Here is a 13,243-nt window from a genome sequence, read left to right on the forward strand (position 1 = left end):
GAAGCAAAGAATATAAAATCAAAGCCAGCATGTATTGGTTCTGAGCTCCTCTCTGTTAGGTAGACACAAATTCAGATATGAATAGTGATCAAGGGGCCCCTGCATCTTGGGTACCTTATGGGGAGAGAGACTAAATTATTCTATAATTAACGCAGTTCTGAAATTTGAAAGGGCCTGCAACTTCCAACTTTACAAAGGGGAATGAAGCATTTCTTTGAGCTTAGACGTTTATAAGCTAAAATAAAATTTTTAAATGAGAAATTTTAGGAATTTAAGTCGCTGAACTATGCTGCCCACCTCTTTCTTCCTGTTTGATCTTTGAAGATTAGCATTCAGTATTTTTCATGACATTTATATTGGGGAAGGAATATAAGATTATTAAAAGCAGAGAAACTCAATATTGGGAACGCACATCAAAAGGTCTTCAAGACAAAGAAGGGATCATATGATTTGAAACCAGAGTTACTAGAAGCATGTGCGCTGCAGTTCATTTTCTAGTTAACAGCGTAACATACGTCAAAATATGATTTAAACCACTTCTCACAGCTGAGCTGACATTTGGCAATCCTCAGCCTTTTTTTGTTCTTGAGGATGGGGGTTCAAATCCAAACGAGGTTAACACTTTGTACTGGGACATATTCCTGGTGGATGAGGAAAGCAGTTTTTTAGTTTCCGTAAAATGAAAACATCTGTTGGCCAAGTCCTGAGGGAAAGATTTGTTTTTAAAAAGAGGGGGAGGGGACACTTGGCTGTTAAAGCCAAAGGTGGCCTCAGTAACTTTGCAAATGTTAAATAATTACATTGCTCACCGCTTTGCTCACCTAGGATGTGAAAGTTTGTATATGAGCCTTGGTTCGGTTTTCATTTTTCAGATACCACACCCATTTTATCCCTTAGCCCTCTAAAGCCATATGTTAATGTCTATCAACTGGTTTCAAGTTCTTTTTACACTAAATCAGGGTAAACCCAACTCAGTAAGTGACTGACCTTTTGCCACATAACTTGTCTTGGTCAGTAACTGTACGCTCTGGATAAGTTGTATTAGTTAGCCATTACTGTGTAACAAAATACCACAGGCTTAATATTTGAAAACAATGCCCATTTATTAGCCCACAGTCCTGTTGGTCCGTTCTGGGCATGGCATGATGGAATCCCCTGTTCAGGGTCTCACAAAGTGTTAGCCAAGTTGAATTCTGATCTGGAGTTCAGGTTCTCTTCCAAGGTCATGTGTTTGTGGCAGAATTCAGTAGCTTCTGGTTGTAGTACTGAAGCCCTTGTTCTCTTACTGGATGTTAGCCAGAGGCCACTGTCAGCTTCTAGAGGCTGCCCACATTCCTTGCCACATAGCTCCCTTAATTTTCAAAAGTAGCAAAAGGGAATCTCCCTCACAATGACTCCTTCTCACGCTTTCAGTTACTGATTTCAGGAAGAGTCCAGTCTCTTTTAAGGGCTCACCTGATTAGGTCAGGCTCACCCATTCTTAAAATCAACTGCGCCATTTAACTTAATTGCAAGAGTAAAATACATCATATTCATAGTCCTACGGAGTATGCAGTGGGTGGAGATCTTGAAGGTCATCTTAGAATTCTGCCAACCATAAGAAATGTAATGCAACTTTTCTCCTTCCAATCCTCTAGGCCTACTTTCAAGGGGAAAGACTGAAAGAGAAAGCCAAAAAAAAAAAAAAGTGTATAGTAGGACTTAATAAAATCTATTGTCCACTTAAATTTTCAAAAGTAATAATTTAATGTAAAAATAATTATTTTGTAGTTCGTACATTTTTTTTTTTTTTTTTTTTTTTTTGCAGCTGCATGCAGAGTGCTACATATTTGTAAGTTCCAGGAATTAAGGCTCAGTCAGTTAAGGGACCAACTCTTGGTTTTGGCTCAGGTCATGATCTCACAGTTCTTGGGATAGAGCCCTGTGTCTGGGTCCATGCTCACAGCATGGAGCCTGCTTGGGGTTCTCTTTCTCCCTCTCTCTCTACCCCCCTCTTTCTTTCTCTCTTTCTCAAAATAAATAAATAAATATTTAAAAAAGTTACAGAAGTCAGACTGAGTTCCTAATGAATTTATAATCTAAAAGAAAAGACAGAGTACACATTTAGCTAATAGATTTATATTGGGCCTTTATTACATACCAGACATTATTTTATTATATAGCAATTGTCCAGCTTTCTTGGGTTTGCATTTTAGTGGAGGAAAACTCAGAAAGCAAACAAGTAGAAATTCAGCTGGAAAATTGCTTAACTGACTGAGCCACCCAGGTGCCCCAAAAGTAGCAATAATTTTTGAAAGAAGCCCAGAGAGCTCACTTGGTAGAACATGAAACATTTGTGAGGCAGGGTAGCCTAGTGGTCAAAAGCATGGACTCCAGAGCTAGATACCCTGGGGTTGCGTCCTGGCTGCTGCATTCCAGCTGTGTGACTGTGTATCTCCCTCATCGATAAAAATTGGAATCAAAATAGTACCTACCTTACAGAGTCGTTTCTGAGGATGAAATGAATTACCATGAAACACGTAGAACCCTGTGCCCAGCCCACGGTCAGCATAGGTGTTGACTATCACTCTACCCCAGCCAGTGACTGAGCGCTCAGCAGGCATTAACTGCTTTCAACCCTCACAATGATTCTGAAAAGTAGCTGTTATTACTGGCTGGATACTACAGGTGAAGAAATGCAGGTACAGGGAGGGAGGCTAAGTAACTTTTTCAAGGCTATGCCACTACTAAAACATAGGTATCTTGGGATACAACCCAGGTCTGTCTCGAGAGCACACATTATTTACCCAGACTTACTAATAAACTTAGACAGTGGAGGGGCGCCTGGGTGTCTCATTCAGTTGGGTGTCTAACTCTTGATTTCTGCTCAAGTCATGATCTCATGGTTCATGACTCTCTGGCCATCCCCCACTTGAGTGCGCACGCGCTCTCTCTCTGTCTCTCTGTCTCTCTGTCTCTCTCTCTCAAAATAAATCAATAGACCTAAACAAAAAGACAGTGGAAGGACTACAGATGGGATTTATTTTCCTGATTGTGCTGGTTTATCTAAAATACAAACACCCACAACAATACATCTGATGAACAAGGCAGAAAAGAACATGGCTTAGGAGAAGTGGCAAGGACATAACATCAGTGCTATCATGTATGGGGAAATTTTATTAAAACATATGCTATAATAAATGGAAGGTGAGTCTATACAGAGAAAAATATTTTCAGATGGACCTCTACTTAGAAGTTTGCAATTTTAAGAGACTCAGATATTTGTACAGCTGATGTTACTAGTTTCCAGCTCCTGCTGCTATTAATGCGAGACCAAACCTAGCCAGTCGCTACTCACATGCTCAATGCTTGCACACGTATGCACACACATCACACTCCTACCCCTTACCAAAGCCCCAGTTCTGCTTATCAGCTCAGGAGCCTCTGTAACCAGAGCTTGTCTCCCATCCACACAGGAGCTAAGGGAATTATAACAACACAGGATGATGGACAGCCAGCAAGTACAACTGTGATCCCTTTTACTTAGTACCTCCAAATCCAATAGGGCCAAGCCTCCAGAGGCCGACTGGCAGGAAGCTCTGTATTTCTTAGCATTTTCATTCCCAAAACAGTTCCAGGAGTTCTAACCTGTTTGTCCTTTGAGGCCCACTGGTTGCGGACCCTTCTAAGTACCTATGACTTCCTCTTGGTGCCCTGGGGATTGCGTTTGCAATCTATGTCCTGCCTGCAGCTCTCTAGCCCCTCTGCTCCGTGGGCTCCTGCTGTCACTGATTCTTCTGCTCCATTGTCTACTTTGTCTCTATACTCCCAACTTGAACCTGCTATGTTCCCATGGGGCTAGACAAACTCCCCTAAATCACCCACCGCCCACCCCACCCCCCATCTTTGCAAACCCCTTCTTTTGCTTACATCTGGTTCTGTCATGAAAAGGTCACTCTCCTGCCCACCCCACCCCCCAATTTTTTATCTGCTAAGTTCAATTCAATCAGCAGAAAGTGTTGTCCCCCTGAGCCAGGTGCTTGGTGCTGGGAATTCAGTGATGAATAAACAGGTCTCCATGCCCTTAGGAATTTACATTCTGTGAGGAAGAAAAAGCCAGGAATAGATCATTTCAAAATAATGTGGTAACAAAGATGTGCCCAGGTTAAATGAGAACATAACCCATCATGGTGGTTTAGGAAGAGTCTGAGAAGGAATTGATGTCTTTCAGCAATCTGTAAGAGCTGGTTAGCCAGATAAAGAAGAGGAAGAAAGTCCAGGTAGAGAGCCTAGGCAAGGTGATACAGGGAAAAGACAAGCAGTTCAGTGCTGCTGTTTCAAATATGAAGCAGAATGGGCATCAATAAAGGAAAGGTCAATAGGAAAAATATCATGGAAGTTTTGTAGTGCCATGTTAGGAAGCTTGGATTTAATTCTATAGTGCATGGTCTCTTAAGCTTTTTACATCACAGGTGATTATTAAAATTAATGAATTCCCTGACCCTGTTCTACAAAAAAAAAAAAAAAAAAAAAAGCCTATGTGCACACACATACAGATATACAGGCAAATACAAGGTGGCCCACAATTACAGCCCCCAGATCTATACCCTTAGAAGTCAATCCACATTTAAAACCCCGAAAATGGAGGTAGGCAGGGTAAGCTGGGGTGGTGAAGGGAATCTTTTGCAGTATTTTAAACAGAGAATTACATGATCGCATGTTAGTTTTACATACATTACTGTGAGGTATCATGACACACAAGTCTGGAGGCAGAGAGTATAGTATAAAGATGCTCTGTGTTCTAGCAAGAATAACAAGGCTGTGAACTAGGGTACTGGTAATAAGGCTCGAGAAGAAGCTAGAAAAGCAGCGGGTCTGGTTGAGTACTTGAAGGTGAGTCATGAGGAAGAGAAGTCAGAGGGGAACTTCAGATTTCCAGCTTGAGAAACTGGATGAACAAAATGGAATAGGAGGCTAGTGAAGAGGAGGAAAGGTATTTAGTTCATTTTTGGACATTTTGAATCTGAAATGTCTTTGAAACAGCTGGCTGAGAACCAGGCAATTGAGTACACGATGCTGAAGTCCCAAGGAGAAATCAAGGCTAGTAATATCAACTTTAGGGGTCATATGAGAATCTACCAACTTGATTTTCATTGCATTGAAGTTACCCATATAAATACCAATTTCTAAAAATTCAGAACAAAGAATGTTTTAATTTTACCTTTTCCTTTTACCTTAACATAATTTTCCCTAGAACAAAATTGTAAAGAAAGGACAAAGGATTATGCAATTACTATCACAGTGTTCCCCTACAGGGTCAAAGGAGCCACAGAACCACCATATCATCAAGAAATCTAGCTAAACCCTCAAATTGGGTATACTCTCTTCTCACTAAAATGTCCTGTCTTCACTTTCACTCTACATTCACAGTTCTATAAGGTCCAAGTTAAAATCTATTGGATATAAAAGGTAGCCAAAAAAGTTCGATCTTAGATCCTACTTGATATTTTAATAGGAAAAATTCTTTTATAGTCAGTTTTATGTAACAGAATAAAATCATTTTATTGTGCTACAATGTTAGTAAAATTAATACATTGTTGGGACTCTGTAAGCTATCATACCTGAACATGAAATTGACCATGGGAGCCTTCTAAATTGTCTTCCCCACAATCCATTCTCCACAAAGTAGCCAGAGAAATTTTGTAAATGGAAATCAGAGCATGACTCTCTTTGGCTTAAACCATTGAATGGATCCCCATGGCTATTCAAATAAAACCCAAACCTCCCATCATGTAGGGAGGGCCCCACCCTAATTATATCTCCCTCTACTCTCTCTAGCCCTCCCTGGTTCCTTTTTTAAGCCTGGCTTTTCCCTGACTATAACTACTGTGTTTTCATCTTCCTGGAAGTATCTGCCCTCAGTTGCATAAAGCTGGATCCTTTTCATCTTATCTTTCAGGTATCATCTCAAAAACCACTCCTGACAGAGGCCTTCCTTGACCACCATATCTAACCCTTAACTACCTACTGCACTCTCTGTCACATTACTCTTTTACTGTCTAGCCAGCACCTACTGCGATCTGAAATTATGATTTTTGTTTTGTATACTTGTTTTGTTTTTGTGTACTTTATTGTATCCTGGAGCCATAAAGCATAAAGGAGACATAAAGGCAGTCACTTCATTTGAATTGTTTTCATGGCACATAAGAAGTCCTTAATGTTTGTGGAATGCATGAACTAATTTAACTGATAGCCAGTTTCTGTAAAATTAGCTAAATAACTAGCTAACCAGAAGGTACTCTGAACAATGATGTCAACTTCTGTAGTCGGCACTGTCAAGCGAGCACCTTTCAGTAGCTCACAGTCTGCTGTAGAAGACGACAGGCAGTTGTGATCCAGTGTGATAAATTCTAACGAGGAGGTAAACACAGGGTCCTCTAGGATCACAAAAGAAAGATTCCATGAGGGCGAAGTTAAATCTGAATGACAAGTGAAGGAAAAGTGGTGGGGGAAAAGGGTGGAAGGAATGTGGTAAATGTCTAGAGAAGGCAAAGTAGTGCAAAACCCTGTGGCACAAGATGGGAACCTGATACATTTGAAATACTTCCCTGTTCCCGGAGCATCCTCCCAAGGTAACTGTCGGGTTTGAAGACATAGTAATATTTGTAACGTATTATGAATGATAGCTTGCCATATACCTTATGATTAATAAGCTCAGACTTGTATGTAGTGATTACTTATTACCAGACAGTTTCTGATATTCAAAGAAGAGTGAAAGCATTTCAGAGAAGGACTGCGAGTGAACGCTTCTGAAAGATCCTGGGACTTTACCCCACCCTCTACACTAATTGGGTACAGTCCACCTTGGTGGACTGAGTTGGCGTGGGGGGCGGGGGTTGTTGTCTTGACAACAGATCTCATTGGCCTGTCAAAGTGAAACTGTTGGACGATTGGCTGCGAAGCTTTCCAGAGGCCTGCCCCGGTCGCTGATTGGATAAGGGGCAGCCAAACTCCCCCACTCCTTTCCCGCAGGGTTCTGTTGCTTGGCAACCGATTTGCGACCTCCTGCGAAGCGGGCACCCAGTTACACCTGTGAAACGTAAACTACCCGACTAACGAGGGCCCCACGCTGCCCTGCGCTTACACCTCTCCCGCTCGCCGCCCGCACGGACGACACGGGTTGTGCCAGGTGCTCATCCAAGTTTGCCTTGAGACCAGGCTGTGGGCTGGCACGGCGGTCACACACCGCAGTTGAGCACGTGCCCGGTTTCCTTCTTGAAGTCAGAGGAGAAAAAAAAGTCACTGTTCTATGTCCAATTTAGAGCCACTTCTGTTGGGAGGACACAGCGTTCTGGGGCTCTAGAAAACAAGATTTATGTCGGAGTGGGACAGTGACCGGTAATCTCAGACATCTGTCTCAGAGTGCACCCTAGGAGTGTGGGGACAAGTGCCAGGCCCTTTGCTGCCTTATCATGCACCGCAGGGCTTACTTCTTGCTGGAAAGAGACTTCCAAGAGTTGAAGGAGAACAATTTTAAGGTAAATACCGGGAACCTGGAGGGATGGGTTTCGTTGGGGTACAAATTTTTAAAAATCATTTTGATCCGTGTTTATTCTAGAAGGCATAATTTAGTTAAACCTAATTTGCCACTACAGCATTGTTATTTAATGAGTTGATTGCACTGTAACACTATAATAATAACAATTATTATTACTTCATAATAACAGTTCACAATATTGAGCATATTATGCTAAGTAATTTATGCGTATTTAAGCCCTGAATAGCAAGTAGTAATTAGTAGGTGCAGGGCTGTGGCTCATTAATTACAATATCATAAAATAAGTAGTGCTGGGGTGCCTGGGTGGCTCAGTTGGTTAAGTGTCTGAGTCTTGATTTTGGTTCAGGTCATGATCTCACTGTTCCGTGGGTTCGAGCGCCATATCTAGCTCTGCTCTGGCGGTGTGGAGCCTGCTTGAGATTCTCTCTCTCTTTCTCTCTCTGCCCCGCCCCTTCTAAGATAAATAAGTAAATTTTTCTTTTTAAGTAGTGTTTTGTTACCTACATTAAGTAGAAACCTAAGTCTTAGAAAGGTTCAGTAAATATTTGGCCCCAGGATTCTATCATAGGGTTTTCTGATTCCAAACCCCCTTGCTCTTAAGTCTTAAGTTCTACTAATCACTGTCTAGTGCACTTTTCACCAACTGCTATCATAATGCACGAGTGCCTTTCCTTTATAATTTTAACACAGAGGAAGGCTTTGCCCTGAGTGCCACCACAGTGAGGTCCATAGGTGCCACAGGCTGATGTATCACTTATGGTATGGAGAATTAAAAATGGAAGGGGGGGGAGGGGGTACTTAAGAGAAAGAATGGAAAGAAAGCCACCTTAGAGGGAATGCACAGAGGGCTACCAACAGTTGCTCCAGGTGTAGTTCAGTGGTTTTTTTTCTGTTTCGACCCCTGCTATAGAAGTGTTGTCTTTGCTTGCAGATGTTAGAACAATTAATTGAGTCCAACAACAAACATCCCGGATGCACAAACCTAACATTTGATGTTGTTTCTGCTCTACCTGAACTTTGTAGTTCTCTGGTAAAAGAGAATTTGATGAAGGGAGAAGTGATATGTAAATATAGATAATGGAGAAAATGGAAATATTATAATGTTTATCCAGACTAGCATTTAACATACTTAATAACGATGTGGTTGCTCAGAAATGTTTGTCAACTATATTTAAGTATTCCTCAGCATAAGTGATAAAGTTTTCCATGAAATACATTCTTGTCCATCCATTGGGACAGTACCTCAAGTATATGAAAATTTTATTTTTATATACAAGCATAATTTTGGAATTGTGTTTTTCTTAATGAAAATTTTTTACTTCATTCCTTCAATAGAGCATCCATATAGTTTTTTAAAGCTCTGAAGAAATTCCTGCTTTCCAACTCTTTCCTTCTTTTCTATTTGAAACCTTAAATTACTATTGATTTATATAAGCCACACATCTCAGTCTTGACTTTGTAGTCCCGCTTGCAATTTCCATGCTTATGATTTATTTTAAATTTATTATTGTGTGTATTTCTTGGAATCTACCTTAACTTCTGTGTAATAAGACAATATCTAGCATCTCCTCAAATCAACAAATAAATAAATTTATCAGGAAAAGAAAACGTGGAATTTTTGGAATTCATTGTAATTTGACATCTGATCTTCAAAGCTGTGATATTTAATCTTCCACTTCGCTTTGTTTTTTAAATTAAAGGGTATTACTGCCTTTCCTGTAAGTGAAGATCTGATGGAATGGGGAGCTAGTATTCAAGGTCTACAGAATACAGTTTGGCAAGGTTTGTGTTTTCAAAACTAATTTGCTTTTTAAAAGTCTTTATGCCATTATCAGCCTATTTTCTTTCATGTATATAATAAGGTTATAATATATAAATTCTCTAAATTTTAAAAGTATTCACGTGTTATTTTTTCATTATGTGGCTTAATTTCTTGCCATTTGTCAACATAGATGGAAATTTTAGATTTGAATTTTTCCTTTTGCCAAATGTTAATGTTCTTACACTTTTAAGAAGCAGACACAGTAAAGTATGTCAATTGGGAATATCATGTAAGCCTTCCATGAAATCAGAGAATAGCTATCAAAATTCCTACTTGCACAGAAATCCCACAATTATCTCTCACTTCTTTCCTCTGTGATTTTCCCCCCAAATTTTCACAAATCAAATTTTTAAGAAGACTGGGCCACTATAAACGTTAATGACCATGCACTTTTTCTTTGTGGTTTAACAAGATAGATTTGTCAAGTGAAGCAGAGGAGAGAAACATAAGTGGATAATTGTAAAAAAATATATATAATACATGATAGTAATGGATTTTGAATGGAATGCTGAGGAGGCAGTGATTAGTTAATTTCTCCTTGGAAAGTCAGGAGTGGCTTCTCAGGGAAGTGACACTTGAGTTGAATCTTTAAGAGCGGGTAAAAGTTTGTCAGGTTTAGAAGAAGAGGAAGGAAATTCAGTCTGAGTGAACAGCATGGCAAAAGCTTATCAACAAGAAATGGTTCTGGAACAGTGAGTTCAGTAAATATGAGCAATACAGTGCAGGAGGCAGGTGTTAAGGGATGGAGTCAGTGGGCAAAAAGGGTGATGGGAAGCAGGCTGAAAACACAGTGGGATTAGATTGTGCAGAGTGTGTTATACTGTGTAGGGGAGTCTACATACCCTGTGATTCAATTTACTTATAAATAAAAATCCAGGGACCTTGAGGAGGCTAACGTGTAGAGAAACTTCAGGTTTCAGGTATTCAGTGCCACATGACACTTCTGTAAAAATGTTTGTGTCTTTACCATAGGATTATTCTTCCAACTGACAATAAATTTTACATCGGAGTACAATTTGGTGCCTCCAGTTGTGAAATTCTTAACAATTCCTTTTCATCCAAATGGTAAGGACCAAATGAGATTTCTTCATTGGGGCTCTGTCCCTATTGTCCTTGTTCCTCATAAGTGTTTAAGAATGTTTCTTTTTAACAACTTTGTTATGGTTATATTAGTAAGCATGCTTATTGGGTAAAATATGCAAAGGCACGATAAAATTATCAACTTGAATCCTAACTCAGAGAGCTATTGCTCTCAACACTTAAATTTATTTTCTTTTTACTATGTATGTATTTTTTCTACATAGTTGAAATATTACATATGAAGTTTTTAAAATGACATGTTTATTTCTGCATTATTAAACGTTCTTCAAAGGTCATTTTTGATGACCAAATGATAAACTTAACTATTCTTGTATTGTTCAATATTCTCGTTGGGTCTAATTTTTTTATCATAAAAAATGATGCACTGACAAATTAACATTTTAGAAAGAAATTAGTTAGAATGCTGTTCAAGTTATATACAAAGTGCATTCCTGATATATCAAAAATCTAAAAGTTTTACATACTAAAAAGAAGAAAATCTAATAGAAATTTTTATCAGCTTGATGAGGAAGGCCTTTTCAAATATGATAAAACCTAGAATCCATGAAAAAAGCATGGTACATTAAACTATATAAACTTTTTAAAACTTCTCTATGTCCAACAATATTATAAACAGAGACAAAACACATGACTTTTGCAAACCAAGGGAAAATATTTGCAATGAGAACAGAATATCTACAACATATAAAGAGCACTTAAGAATCAATAAGAAAAATTAAAGCAATAGAAAAATGGGCAAAAGTTATAAACAAACACTTTATAGAAGAAACATAACAAAAACACAAAAAGATGTTCAGCCACACTAGTAAGAAAGTAAATGCATATTAAAACAAAAATTATGATTCATTGCTTATGTTTACAAAATGTTAAAAATCTACACAATTTTAGTAGGGGTAGGCAAACATGGGCTCTCTGACATAATGATGACCTTAGTGTGACCTATGTGGGAAGCAGTTTGACAGTTTCTAATCAGCAATAAAGGGCAAACAGCCCTAAATCCATGTAATACCATATTTATAAATGATTCCATAGAAATAGTAGCACAAGTGTGGAAGAGTATGTTTAATATTTAAAGATGTTTGTTCCCAATAACAATGTTGGAAACAGTAAAAAGGGAGATAAACACCAGTGTCCATTGATATTGGAATTTTTAAATAAAATATCTTACAGCTATATACATAACAAGGAAGATATATAAAAGCAAGACTTTTTGGTCATTGCTATATTCCAAGAATATTCACTACTTGGCATATATCTGGTGTTCAAATATTTTTAAATAAATATGTCCAGTGACACCTGGATGGGTCAGTCGGTTAAGCATCCGACTCTTGATTTTGGCTCAAGTTATGATCTTGCACTTGTGAGATCGAACCTCACATCAGGCTCTGTGCTGACGGTGCGGAGCCTGCTTGGAATTCTGTCTCTCTCTGCCCCTCTCCTGCTCTCACCTGCAAGAGCTCTCTAAACAAACATCAAAATAAATAAATAAATAAATAAATAAATAAATAAATAAATAAGTCTGGAAATATGTTGATGATTCACTGTTAAATGGAAAAAAAAAACACACTTCAAAGAATAACATGTAAGATATAATTCCATTTAATGAAAAAACAAAAACCATACACACACTCACATGCACACATGTGTGTGTATATTTGTATAGACCAACTAGTAATAATTCTAAAGATTGGCATTAGTAGGCAAGGGAGTTTTCATATTTTACTTTATATACTTTCATATAATTCTTTCCAAGTACCTTATTACTTTGTAATTTAAAAAAATCCCTATTTTTAAGGGATAAAATTAATTTATGGTACAAAATTCATTGTGTATGTATTCTATTATTTGCTTAAAATAAACACAAATGAAGTTACTGGTTAAGTATGGGGGGGCAGGTGGTCTTCTTAACTCATAGTTACAAACCTTCCATTTCCACAAAGTACAAAGAGCTTCTGTCTCAAGGAGAGAAAGTATAGAACATCTGTGATTGCTGGTCTTTCCCTCCGTCACTACTTGAGTGACTTATCTGTTGGGGAAATAGGAGGAAAAATTGAACACGTGTGCCTCAGCACTTTTTCAACACTTTATTTCCAACCAGCCTTCCCAGAGAATGGGTGCCGTCTCACTTTCTCCAGGCAAAAAACGGGAGGCCTTCAGTTTGGGTGTTAAGTCCAAATCAGGGGGGCTTTTTGTGGAGCTTGATTAAAGCCATTGATCATGCATTCTCCATATCGATCTAACCTACAGTAAAGTTGATGTTTCACAGTTAGGCCTGTTTCATTATGTATGAACTCAGGAGGAGCAGAGTATTATTTATTAGCCCCCAAACTCCAAAAGATGGCTGTATATAGTTCTAAGTGTTTAGATACATAAAGCCAAGTTGCCTTTCTGGATGCTATTTACACTTCCACCAGTAACTGTGTACAAAGTTCTCATTTTATCACTCTCCAATTCTGGGCATGGAAACTTCAGAGACTTTTTTTTTTTTTGGCAATTTTATAAAAATCTCACTTTTTTATTTTAATAAGCACTTCTTTGAATATTTGTGAGTTAAACATTCTTTCATGTCTGTTGATGGTATTTCTTATTTTGCAAATTGTCAGACTTGGCAATGTTTATTACATTGTCTTAGATGTGGCAAATATTTCCCTCTGTCACTAATTTTTAAATTTTGCTTATGCTGGCTCTTTTATATCTGGGATTTAAAATTTTTTTATGTAATCATATCTATTAGTCTTGTCCTTTGAGATTTTTGTAATTATCTTTAAACTTTGATGACCCTT

General features: G+C 38.4%; 1 protein-coding gene across 4 annotated transcripts in view; it reads left to right on the top strand.

Moving 5' to 3' along the window:
• Positions 1-6,201: 6,201 nt before the first annotated feature.
• UBE2U (ubiquitin conjugating enzyme E2 U) overlaps positions 6,202-13,243 on the top strand; it is a 63,176-nt gene continuing 56,134 nt past the window's right edge. The window contains exons 1-3 of one of the 4 annotated variants that reach the window (XM_025912467.2): positions 6,202-7,517; positions 9,238-9,319; positions 10,332-10,424. In XM_025912467.2, coding sequence (XP_025768252.2) covers positions 7,452-7,517; positions 9,238-9,319; positions 10,332-10,424 — 241 coding nt within the window. In that variant the 5' untranslated portion in view covers positions 6,202-7,451. Of the gene's footprint in view, positions 7,518-9,237; positions 9,320-10,331; positions 10,425-13,243 lie in introns of those variants that run through there. The other 3 variants (XM_086717194.1, XM_086717193.1, XM_086717195.1) reach the window with 3 other exon arrangements.

This window comes from Puma concolor, chromosome C1 (genome assembly GCF_028749965.1).
Source record: "Puma concolor isolate L17-30 chromosome C1, mPumCon1.1.hap2, whole genome shotgun sequence".
In the NCBI taxonomy this organism is placed as follows: Eukaryota; Metazoa; Chordata; class Mammalia; order Carnivora; family Felidae; genus Puma; species Puma concolor.